The sequence below is a fragment of the Gopherus evgoodei genome, chromosome 2 (genome assembly GCF_007399415.2).
Source record: "Gopherus evgoodei ecotype Sinaloan lineage chromosome 2, rGopEvg1_v1.p, whole genome shotgun sequence".
Taxonomy (NCBI): Eukaryota; Metazoa; Chordata; order Testudines; family Testudinidae; genus Gopherus; species Gopherus evgoodei.
In genome coordinates this window covers 296,800,467-296,813,098 of record NC_044323.1, presented here as the reverse complement: position 1 = coordinate 296,813,098, position 12,632 = coordinate 296,800,467, and the positions used below count along the sequence as shown (strand labels likewise).

The following is a 12,632-nucleotide window of genomic DNA, read 5'->3' as shown; positions in this document are numbered from 1 at the left end:
CTTCAGGCTGAGGCCAGGCTTAGTGAGAAACTGGCGCCCTGTTGGGGGAAACCCGGCTGGCCCCGAGGGGAGTTGGCTACTCTCTCTCTTATGGGGGAGGAGGGCTGGGCCCTGGCCCCTCAGCCAGCTCCAGGCAAGCAAGGCTCCCAGCAGAGGCGAACACAAAGCGCATCCCAGCCACAGCAAGCAGAAGCATCAGGGCTCTTCTGGAAGAGAGATAAATACAATCACAGAACGGGTGCTGGGGGCAGGGACAAAACCACGGAAAGTTGTTCTGATGTCAGCAGGTTCTGAATCAGCACTTCCCCCACTGGGGCCCCGAAATAGGACCAGCTGGGGAGAGAGACCTTGAATTCCTGCATGAAAGGGTTTTGTCCCTGGGTTATGCTGGAGCCATTACACAAGTGTACGTTTTCTATAGTCGTATATTTCACGTCTCTCTAAATCTCTATTCCAGATCTGGGGGCATGGACTCCACAGCTCCAGCCCCAGCCCAGGTGGGCCTCAAGCCCCTGAACATCAAACCTCCAGGGCCTTCGCCGGACCAGACAGGCAAGCAGGCTCCCGACCCCACTCCTCTCAAAGGGGACATGACAGGAAGGTCCTGACCTCTTGCAATTGCTGTGTGCTCCGTGAGAGCTGGGGTGTCAGCCCCGCAGCCCCAGCTCAGGTGATTCCATCCCAGCTCTCTGAACAGCAGCCTGCAGCTCCAGCCACCCCGCCAGCCCATGGCAGCGTCAGCCGCACGGCACCATCTCCTTGCCGCACACTCTGGGCCAAACTAGCTCTCGCCCTTGGTTTCACAGACTCAGCGCGAACTGCTGCCCCAAAACAGGGCAGGCTGAAGACGGATAAGCAGTCTCTGGGGACAGCAAACTAACGATCCCAGAACTGAGAGCGACGAGCCCCATTACAATTCCAGCTCCTCAACCCCCAGAAAAATACAGCAGCCTCCTCTCCCGGCCTAACCCGAGAGACAAAGTACTCCAGTGCCTATTGCCCTACGAGCCTAGGGTGGGCCCTCAGCTCTCTCCTGCCCAGGTTTCTTGCCTCTCTGGGCCTCTGAATCCGCTCTGTCCCGGCACTGGACTAGAGGCTTTACTGGAACCCATGTATCCCATTTACTCCATTCCCTTTGGTCGCCGACTGGGCAATTAAAAACAGCATCGAGTTTGACCAGCAAGAGAAATGTTTCACCAACCCCCCGTAAAGCTGCTTGCTGCTGATGGTTCCATTATCCTCTAGCACATAAGAATGGCCACACTGGGTCAGACCAAAGGTCCACCTAGCCCAGTGTCCTGTCTGCTGACTGGCCAATACCAGGTGCCCCAGAGGGAATGAACAGAACAGGGAATCATCAAGTGATCCATCCCGTCGCCCATTCCCAGCTTCTGGCAAACAGAGGCTAGGGACACCGTCTCTGCCCATCCTGACCAATAGCCATTGATGGACCTATCCTCCATGAACTTATCTAGGTCTTTTTTGAACCTTGTTATAGTTTTGGCCTTCACAAGTTCCCCAGGTTGACTGTGTGTTGCGTGAAGAAATACTTCCATTTGTTTTAAACCTGTTGCCTATTAATTTCATTGGATGACCCCTGGTTCCTGTGTTATAAGGAGTAAATCACACTCCCATATGCATTTTCTCCACATCAGTCGTGACTTTATAGCCCTCTGTCATATCCCCCCTTAGTCATCTCTTTCCCAAGCTGAACAGTTCCAGGTTTTTGAATCTCTCTGGAAACAGAAGCTGTTCCCTGCCATTCTCTGTCCCTTTTCCACTTCTAGTGTGTTCACTGGAGCTGGGGCGACAGCGTAGGATGGATAGATGTGACCCCCCGCTCTCAACCTTCATCCCATTATCTGACCAGGGTCCGAAGTCAGTCTGGCAGCGATAGCCAGGCTCCCTGCCAACCTGTCCAATGCACACTGGCTTTCCAGTGCCATTCTCAATGGCACTCGACATTCGTTGGCCAGCACTGCATGAGGCCTGCCCTCCAGACAGCAGCATCTTCCCTCGTCATTCACTGCTTTCACCCCAGTTAAGTGCACAAGGCGCTTTCGCTGGCCTGGCTTACTCAGTGCGGGTGTCTTGTGGAGTGGAATTTCACAGCATCTTGGGTAACAATTTCACAGACACACAACGGAAGTGGTGAAATGGTATATACGCTGCCCCCCCAGCCCACAGAGTAGCCAGCGTGGGGAAATTCTCCCCTCCACCCCAAAGGCGAGCCAAGAAGGCCTCCCTGTTGATCTCATCCCATTATGCTGCCTCTTTTGACCAAGCACTTAGTCTCAATTCCCTTTCCTCTGGCCTTCCTGAGCACCAGCTTTCCACACGCCAGATCCCCCGTCCCGTCTCCCGACACACCATGGAGGGTGACTACAGCACTCCTTTCTCCAGCACAGCCCCTAGCTCCCGCTCCCTTTGGGACACTGCTGAGGATTTCCCTCCTGCCCTGAAAACGCTCTGGATAGATCGGACATCACAGGCCTGACGCAAAGTTTTCCAAGCGGTGGAACCCCACAATGAATTACTCAAGGTATACGTGAAAAAAAAACAACCAAACAAAAACCCACCCACTGCTTCCCAGGTAGTATCAGCCCCCTCCCCATTCCTTCCTGCTGTCTAGAACTAATTCCCGGCCTCTGGCCTCTCCCTTGACTTCCTAGTCTCAGCAGAAGAGGTCTCTTCGCCTTGCCCCGGTCTTGGGAGACAAGCAGGCCCTATGGAACGCATTGCAAGCAGGGACCAACTCCACAGCCTTACCACTCACCCTGAACAGCACTTTGCAATGTCCAGTTCAGCACGCCATGCCCTGCTGAGCCAGCCCATCATGTCCCAACCACAGCAGAGCGTATGCCACTTCAACCTGGGTCGTACCTCCTCGTCTGAGGTGTCCTCCTCGTATTCATCCCTCCGCGGCAGATCCTGCTGGGCGCTGGGCATTGACTCTGCCTCCAAGCTCTGGCACTGACCTTGTTCCTTCTTCTGGGAAGCCACCCCGGCCTGCAAGACAATGAGACGACAGACTTGGTTCAGTGTGACCCCATTGCATTGACTGTGTGTGACGTGACCCTTGTTTGACTCAGGAACCGCCCCCATTTGGGAATTTCAATGAATCCCCAGAGTCTCCGTCTGCTGCAGAGCATCACAGAAGCCAGGACCTACTGGACTCCCGAGTCTTTCCCCCCACAAGGTCCTTGTTGGTTCCCCACCACCCAAGCCCTTATCCTAAAGATCCTGGGGAGACCAGGGTCACCATATTACCCAAGGAAGGAGTTAGTTTATCAGACTAGGTGAATTTAAAAGAGGAACAGACCCCCCCCTTACGCCCCCCCCAGGGCTGTGAAGAGTGAGTTATTAGCCCCACCCTCCTGGAGGCCAGCCATTGGGGCAATCTTCTAGGCACCTGTGCTGCCTTGCCCGTACACAGAGAACACACTCTTGCTAGGTTGACATTCCCTATCCCCTGCAGCTTCTGCTGGCTGCCACATTCTGCTAAATCCCACAGCCACAGGTCAGACCACAGGTACCTGCCCCACCCAGCCCATGACATAACCCTCTGGGAGGGCACTCGCTCATTCCATGCCCAGGCAAGGCTACCTCAGAGCTGTGGAGCCAGACAAGCCATGGGGATGAGGAAGGTGTGCTGCGGTTACCCTGGCCCTGCCCCAGCAACGGCGGAGACGTGCTTAGCCAAGGGAGAAAAACGTGTGCAGGTTCCTCAGGCCCTGGAGAGGGCTAGCAGCTTGGGAGATAAATGTCTGGCTGGTCAGAGTGCACAGGCCACATCAGCCCCTGTGGGCCATGCCACCTGTTCCCAGAGCAAGCCGGACCCAGCTCTGCATTCAGCATCCCCTTCCCCGCAAACCAGTCGCCCCAGGATTTCTGATGCTCACCCCACATGGCCCTAGGATTCCACAACATCCCTCGGCAATTTATTCCAGTGCTTAACCACCCTGAGAGGAAGATTTTTTTTCATGTCCAACCTAAACCTGATGAAAACGCATCTGAGAGCACTCAAGCACTTATCTTCATCAACGATTTAGATGTTGGCATAGAAAGTACGCTTATTAAGTTTGCGGATGATACCAAACTGGGAGGGATTGCAACTGCTCTGGAGGACAGGGTCAAAATTCAAAATGATCTGGACAAATTGGAGAAATGGTCTGAGGTAAACAGGATGAAGTTCAATAAAGATAAATGCAAAGTGCTCCACTTAGGAAGGAACAATCAGTTTCACACATACAGAATGGGAAGAGACTGTCTAGGAAGGAGTATGGCAGAAAGAGATCTAGGGGTCATAGTGGACCACAAGCTTAATATGAGTGAAGTGTGATACTGTTGCAAAAAAAGCAAACATGATTCTGGGATGCATTAACAGGTGTGTTGTAAACAAGACACGAGAAGTCATTCTTCCGCTTTACTCTGCGCTGGTTAGGCCTCAACTGGAGTAGTGTGTCCAGTTCTGGGCACCGCATTTCAAGAAAGATGTGGAGAAATTGGAGAGGGTCCAGAGAAGAGCAACAAGAATGATTAAAGGTCTTGAGAACATGACCTATGAAGGAAGGCTGAAGGAATTGGGTTTATTTAGTTTGGAAAAGAAAAGACTGAGAGGGGACCTGATATCAGTTTTCAGGTATCTAAAAGGGTGTCATCAGGAGGAGGGAGAAAACTTGTTCACCTTAGCCTCTAAGGATAGAACAAGAAGCTTAAACTGCAGCAAGGGAGATTTAGGTTGGACATTAGGAAAAAGTTCCTAACTGTCAGGGTAGTTAAACACTGGAATAGATTGCCTAGGGAAGTTGTGGAATCTCCATCTCTGGAGATATTTAAGAGTAAGTTAGATAAATGTCTATTATGGATGGTCTAGACAGTATTTGGTCCTGCCATGAGGGCAGGGGACTGGACTCGATGACCTCTCGAGGTCCCTTCCAGTCCTAGAGTCTATAAGGAGCTGACTGAGCAGATATCTGAGCCATTAACGATTATCTTCCACAAGTCCTGGAAGACGGGAGAGATTCCAGGGGATGGGAAGAGGACAAATACAGAGCACATCTATAAAAGTGGGAATAAGGACAACCCAGGGGCCAGTCCGCTTAACTTCTGTGCCTGGAAAGATACTGGACCACATAATTAAGCCATGAATTTGCAGACACCTAGAGCAGGGGTAGGCAACCTATGGCATGGGTGCCGAAGACGTCACATGAGCTGATTTTCAGTGGCGCTCACATTGCCTGGGTCCTGGCCACCGGTCCGGGGGGCTCTGCATTTTAATTTAATTTTAAATGAAGCTTCTTAAACATTTTAAAAACTTTATTTACTTTACATACAACAATAGTTTAGTTATATATTATAGACTTATAGAAAGAGCCCTTCCAAAAACATTAACATGTATGACTGGCACGCGAAACCTTAAATTGGAATGAATAAATGGAGACTGGGCACAGCACTTCTGAAAGGTTGCCGACCCCTGACCTAGAGGATAATAAGGTGATAAGTAACAGTCGGCATGGATTTGTCAAGAAGAAATCGTGTCAAACCAACCTACCAGCTTTCTGTGACAGGGTAACCAGTCTTGTGGATGGGGGGAAGTGGTAGACGTGGTATATCCTGACTTTAGTAAGGTCCAGAGTGATGGGGGAAGTCTCAAGCTTAGGGTGAATTGGGGTGTCTAAAGCTGATTGACAATGTATCTGAGACATGGGCTGAGCAGCAGATAGGCCTTTGCTTGGTCTGACGCCCTCTGGTGCAGCCAGCCCCCAAAGCTTCCCTGCAGGGTGTGGTTTCGCTGATGATACACAAGGGTGCTGCCATTTTGGAACCACAAGCTTTTCTTTGTGCCCAAGGCGGTTCTAGCAAAGAATGGACCAGGCACAAGGCTGCACTCACAGCCGTCCGCTACCTATGCTCCTCTAAGCAGCTCGGGGCGCCCCGGGCAGTGTTCCAGAGCGACGCGCACCTGTATCTCCAGAGTACTTGGGGTGCCCACAGCGTGGCCAGCTGCGGGTCCCACTGACTGCTTGTCAGAAATGATGGGATCAGACCGGATCTGCCTAAAATGGCGCCGAAGGCAGGTTCCAGCATAGCACAGTGCAGCCTGGCAAGGCCCCCAGGGCCAGCACACCCTGCATGTTGAGTCAGCACACTGCATGCTGGGATGTGCCCCCTGGCATGCCAGGAGGGGCTCTCAGCCTGCGTTAACCATCCTGCGCAGCCAGGGCAGGGCTCAGCCCCCTCCAACACGGGTAACCAGACAGCACCACGTTGCAGACTGCGCCCACTCGCTGACCTGCGATCCCATCCCCCTCCTCCTCCTCTCGGGGGACCCAGGCTGGATCGGGTTTACCAGAGGATTCAATGAAATAATCAGAAAACCAGCCCCAGAAAACCCTCCTCAGGGGAGCAGTAAAATCCACACAGCGTGCGATCACCTTCGGCTATACGCAACACCAACGCCGCTCCCGCTGCGCCACAGGGAGCTGGGTGGGAGAGAGCCTGGAAAATACAGGGCCAGCAAAGGGATGAGATTACTGCAAAAACAAAAGGCTTTATTACATTTTTTTAAGGAGATTGGAGATAAGTTTTTCTCCAGGCTTTTGGCGCTCAGATGGCTTTGGACCGGAGTTTCCATCTCCCCTCCACTCACTTCCCCTCTCCCCTCCCCACCACGGTGAGCTTTGGAGAAAGAGCTTACACCGCCAAACTGGGTCACTGGCGCCGCAGGCTGCCTCTGACGGCCAGTGGCACACCGTCCTCCGCTCTCCGCGCCGGCCCATCCCTACGCCCTCGGGCTGGGTAACCCACCGACATCCCCAGCCAGCTGAAGACACAAGCAGCGCGCTCCCTGAGAGCGGAGATCAAGCCACCGGCTTTGGGCTGCTTAAGCAGAGCACTTGTATAAAATCCATCCCAAGTCCCCCTCTAGCATATCTGGGATGCAGGCAGGATTCTAGTCCTTAGCAATTAACTACATCTCGGGACATTAACCAGCTGGGGGAGAACTCTTCCTAGGGAAGAAACAGTCCCAAAAGCCTCGAGGAAATCCTCAGATAGTGGCGTTCGTGCACAGACTGGCAGAGACCCTACCCTGCTACTTGACCAAAGGCTTTCAGGGGAGCTGCTTTCTCGACGCCCCTAAGTGCCCGGAAGCTAGGCAGGCCAGAGGCTCAGGGCTCAACGGGGGAAGCCAGCTCACCCCTGCAGAGATTATCCAGCCGGCAGAGTGCACTCACAGGTCATTCCTTTATCAAGGGCTGAGCGAAAACCCTTCGGTGCGTTCTGGAGCACGGAAAAGCTCTTAGCCCTCCTGTGACTGGGAATCAGCGCGACGGGGCTCAGCTCACCCACAGGGCAGCAGTGAAGCCATTTGGCAGATCAGGGCCCCTGGAACTTCTGCCTGAACATCCGGATAGGGATGGCGGATAAATCGGGGGCTTTGCTCGGAGATCAAACCAAAAAGGAGCCTCTAACAGGCCCAGCCGCTGGCACACTGGAGTCCACTAGAGGGCAGCATGCAACGCTGAGAGCTAACACCTGTCCCCGGGGAAGCTCCAAAGGCTGCGCAGGGGGCCTGGGGTGAGCCTGCGTCTGCACTTGGTGAGTCAGCAAGGCTGCACCAGGACCCGTCACCTGGGCTGACAAGAGTTTGCACCAACAGGAACCAAAGGCGCTGGATCGGGGCAGCACGTTGCTCAAAGTCATTTTCGGCAACAGTTCAGGTTCCCAGCACAGACAGGACGGGAGACTGTCCCTGGCTGCAGCCGGGGAGATTAGTGGGAGAAGAAAACTTCCCATAGGTGGCTAATCAGACCTCCATCCTGATCCGCAGCCCCCCGCTATTCCAGTCCTGCATACCCCTCATCCAGCTCTGCTGAGGCCCTTCAATCTCAGACTGCAGCCGGAGACACAGGACAAGATCAGGAAAGGGAGGAGAAAGAACAAATGAGAAGGGAAAATACTGAATGGAAATCAAGGCAGAAGGAAGGAGACGGACGGCAGAACAAACTCTTAAAAATAGCGAGGGATCAGGAAAGCTCAGCCCTGGGATGCCACCTTTGAAGAAAAAAAAAAAAGCGACTGCCGAGACGTTACTCTGAAATGCAGGCACAGCGTGTCCGACCTGCTCATCCCCGCCACCCCACAGTCTGCTGGAGCAGAGCGAGCAGCCAGCTTTCCTGGACGAGTCCTGTCAGCACCAGCCACTGCTGCATCATCTCACTTTGCACTGAAAGACTGAACCAAGCACGGCCTATGCTGCAGCTGAGTGTGTGCGCGTGTGTATGTGCAGTGTGCGTGTGTGTTGCTCTCGGGCCTGGGTGGGTGCGTGTGGTTCACTGCCTCAGCTCATCAGCCCAGCGCAGCAGCAGCTCCACCACCCGCCCCCGGGCCTGGCCCACAAGGGGTAGGTCCACAAACACTGGGCTGCCCCATGTCAGCTGACTCAGGCTCCCAATCTCTGGGCTCTTTCACTGCAGCACAGATGTGCAGGCCGGGCCGGGCTGTGTGAGGGGGAAGGGTCCCAGAGCCCAGACTCCTACACTGCCATGGCAGAGCTCTGCAGCCCGAGGCGCAGGCCGGCCACGGGTGTTGAACTGCAGCCTAGACACGCCCAGGGAGACTGAGCAAACCTCAGCGGCTTTGCTGGGCTCCTCACGCCACAGCCCAGGCCTGCTCTCTCCTCACCCCCCGGCCAGCTTAGACCAGCGCCAGCGCACTCCCCCCGCAGCCAGTCCCCCCTTGCCTGAGCAGGCTCACCCAGGACCCCACTCCACCCAGCAGCCCCCTTCCGAAAAGAGGGGGGCGAAGGTGAATGTCTGGTCTGCTGGCAGGCCTGGGGAAGTGGGGCTGCTGCTGAGAGGGGAGAAGGGATGAATTTGGGGTGACCGGTGACAGCACGGGGAGGGGGAATGGGAGCAGCGAGCCGGGTGCGGGATTAGTGAGGAGTAGTGGCAGGTGGGTGGGGGAGAAACAGGCATGAAGCATGCACAGGAGTCTGGTGTGAAGTGCGAATGTGCGAGGGAGTCCAGGAGCGTGCGCGTGGGACCGTGTGCGCGTGGCTGGGAGCAGCGGGGGGCTGCAGTCGCTGGTGTTTATGGCAGAGGCCTGCTGGGAGAGTCGTGTCTGGGCTGCCAGGTTTCCTTCGCAGTTCTGCCAGGCTGGGCCACATCCAGGGCTGAATGGAAAAGGGTGGGGTGGGGGTCTGTGCTCCTCTCTGGAGCCTGCTAATGACCAGGGAAGCCTTGACTTTGAAAGGGGAAAAAGCAAGTCCAACCTGCTGTGTGTGTGTAAACTGTTCACCTATTTCTCTTGGCAGCCCTTCTGGGAGGCCAGCCAGCCGCCCCCTGTGACACGCAGGGAACGGTACACGGACGACGAGAAGATTAACCAAGGGAGGCAGGGGAAGGCCAGAATTAGGACTTGCAAGTTCCTGGCTCTTTCAGCTCCTGTGCCCCCTTGCTGGGCCTGCACCCCACAGCTCTCCCACTTCACCTCTCTGCTGACCTGCAGCAGCCCCTGCCAGTCCAGGGCTGGTCCCCGCCAGGCTCAGCTGGCCAGCTGCGGGGGCCTGGCCAAACGGTGCGGTAGCAATGTGATATGGCTTAGGATGAAGCCACAGAACCCCCTTTCACTAGGGAGCCACGTCCGCTCTCGGGGTCTGTCACCCTGCAGTAAAGCCCAGGGCCGGCCCGTGCTGCTGACTCAAGTTTGCGGGGCTCAGGCTAAGGGGCTGTTTGCAGTGCAGATATTCAGGCGTGGGACCCCTGCGAGGTAGGAGGGCCAGCCCTGCGGGTCTCCTTGCAGTATAGACATACCCTCAGAGGCGGGCTAGACCGGCTGAGTTTCTGGCTGGAGTCCAAGTCTTTGCAGCAGCTCTGACAGCCCAGACGCGAACAGGCCCAAAGCAACCCCCTGTATTATCCAGAAACGGCAGCGAGAATGACCACGTCCACCAGGGTCAGAGCAAAGCCCTTTACCCAGAGTCTGGACCGGCCAGGGCTGTGCTCCCCAAACAGCAGGAGAGTTTGAACACATCAGTCACTGCAGTTCAGAGGACGTGTTTGCATGGGTCTGAAACGTTCATTGATGCCAAAGATCAGATGGGACACGAAGGATCTAGTCTGCTGACCTGTATAACCTGGCCCAGAGCCCTTATGCTGGGGGCTTCAGCTGCAGACGGAGGCAAATGCCCCCTGCCTGTCCCCTCCCCTCCCCACACAGAGGACCAATGGCTCATCTTCTGGCTGCAGCTGCCCCAACCTATTTGCGCCAGCCCCAGCCTCCCTCCCAGTAGCCGTGTTAGAGCCGCCAGCATCTCACAGAGGCACTCACCAGGCCAGACTCCTCTGGGTCTCACTGCTCTGGGCCTCCAGGAGCACGGGAGGGGTAACTGGACATTAGCCTCCGGAGTCTAGTCCTCTTGGAGGAGCCTAAAGGGCTACAGGGCTTGGCTCTGACCAGCTGTTATCAGGGCAGCTCTCCCCAGCTCACAGCTCCACACGTGCCCCAGAAGCAGACCTCTAGGCTCCCCAGTCCTACTGTAACTGGGAGTCTCTGTGTGGCTGCTACCCTCCATCAGCTGCACCCACCAACCTGGAACACCTACGCTCTGCCAGTGCAGTGAATTTGGAGGCAGCGTGTACCAACTGGTGCAGCCCGGGGCTGATGGCTGGGACAGTTGCTAAAGACGTTTACGAGCCCTCGTGCTGAGCACGGAGAGGCCCCAGCCCAGCACTGAGGCTCAGGAGAAAGCCGTGCAGACATCCCCCTCCAAAGAAGCATAGCCTGCTGCTTTCTAACTGGACTCAACAAAGCAACCGCCACGCCAAACCAAGCACCAGCGCCAGCCAAGAGGAAGGTGGGAAGAGGCAGGTCCTTCAGCTCCAGGCGCTGGGGAGAGGGTTTCTCCTTTGGAAGAGCCGACACCTCAGTGGCACATATTTCCTGGGGGAAGCGAGCCAAAGGGTGGGGTCTGCAGCCTCTGCTTATCCATCACTAAAACAGAGGGAAGCTAGCACCACATTGGTTAGCAGCAGCTACTAACTCACCCCTGGCCACTCTAGCCTCACTGCGAGCTGCTTGGGGAAGGCGTCGCAAGTCTCACAGACACCACACTAGCTTGCCAGTCCAAAGCCCTGCTGCGGGGATCACACTGGCTGAGATGCCCTGGGACGAAAGCAGCAGCAGCTGCCATCGAGTGCCATGAACCGGCCTACGGTTCGTAAACACAGCAGGCAAGGCCTTCTGTCAGCGAGAAGGCAGCGCCTGCCTCGGGAAATGTGTAGGTTGTTTCAGACCCAGGAAGAGCCTGAGCAGGCCTCGGAAGTGCGAACAGACAAAGACCTGGGGCTAAGAAGCAGTGACTGGGCAGCATGGAGGGGAACGTACTGTGGCCTCACTCGTCCCAGGGAGTGCTCCGAATCCTTTAGAAACAGAGCAGCCGTGTGACGATGGAGTTTTGGCGGGACCCGACTGAGAGTGCCAATTCAGGACCAATTGCTCAAACAAACCATGTTCTGTATGGTCCCAGTTTATATCAATAATGTTACAGGCCGATCGGATCTCCCTGCTGAACCACGGAGCGCGACATCAAGCTCTCCAAGTGGGCCCTTCGAGACAGCGGGGCCCAAGCGCCAGTCTTGGCACATGCTCTGTGACAGCGTCCCAGTGCTGCCTATCCCCAGCGTAGGACAGACCAATTCCAGACCCTTTCACAGGGCCCCAGAGAGACCAGTGGGGCTGAGGGGGCTTCCTGGATCATAAAAGCAGCCAATAACCAGCTCAGCGTGGCCTTCAACAGCAGGCTGCTGGGCTTCTCTGGAATCAGGCCGCTCTGTTCAGCACAGGGCTGCCCAGGAGGAAAGCACGGCCTGTCACATGCTGGAAGTCCTCAGCAGGAAATCTAACCCGACAGCGACAGCCTAATCACTGCACAGTTCTGTAACCTAGGCAGGCACGAAGAATAGACGCCTCGTGCCTGCTGACAGGCAGGGGAATGGCCCTTTGGCTCTGGGCCCCAAGGGCAACGGGGCAGCGCCGTGCAACTCCGTTCAGCATCTCCCCACTCGGACTGGATCCTGGGTCATCCATGGACTCAAGTGGCTGTTGCTGTCCAGCAGGTGCCCAACGAGAGGCAGCGCGGCGAGACAGCCGGGGGCTAGGGAAGGAAGTTGATTGCATGGCTCCTGAACAGAAGGAGAGCTTTGCTCCCCAGCAGCATCCATCTCGTCACCCCCCATAAGCGTCCTCCCCCTCCACAGCGGATCGGCAGGATGCTCTGTCACTCTGTGTTCTGCCCCACTGCAAGAGCTTCCAGGCCTTACCAGCGTGGGAGCTTTAATGCCCAGGAGCCTCCGAGAATCCACATGATCTGGTGGTGGGGACGCTCAACCTGGGCCTTCCTCCCTGAAGCTTCCACAGTCTGGCTGGGTGAGGCAAATTCCCCTTCACAGCCTCTCCCCACCCTTTACTGCTCTTTCCTCGACCCCTGCCCACCACAGCAACACACCGTACCGTGTTCCCAGGTGCTCTCCAACACTGCGCCAATGGGGCCCAATCCCCTTCCTAGTTCAGACTCAAGATGCAATCTAGGCGTCTTGCTCCTGCTGGGTGGACCAGAGAACAACTCT

The 12,632-nt window shown here is 55.8% G+C and overlaps 1 protein-coding gene across 1 annotated transcript in view; it reads right to left on the bottom strand.

Annotated features, from left to right (window-relative positions):
- BOP1 (BOP1 ribosomal biogenesis factor) overlaps nucleotides 1-12,632 on the bottom strand; it is a 99,711-nt gene that overhangs the window by 76,694 nt on the left and 10,385 nt on the right. Inside the window, exon 3 of the mRNA XM_030554049.1 lies at nucleotides 2,884-3,009. Within this exon, the coding sequence (XP_030409909.1) occupies nucleotides 2,884-3,009 (126 nt within the window). The remainder of the gene's footprint in view (nucleotides 1-2,883; nucleotides 3,010-12,632) is intronic.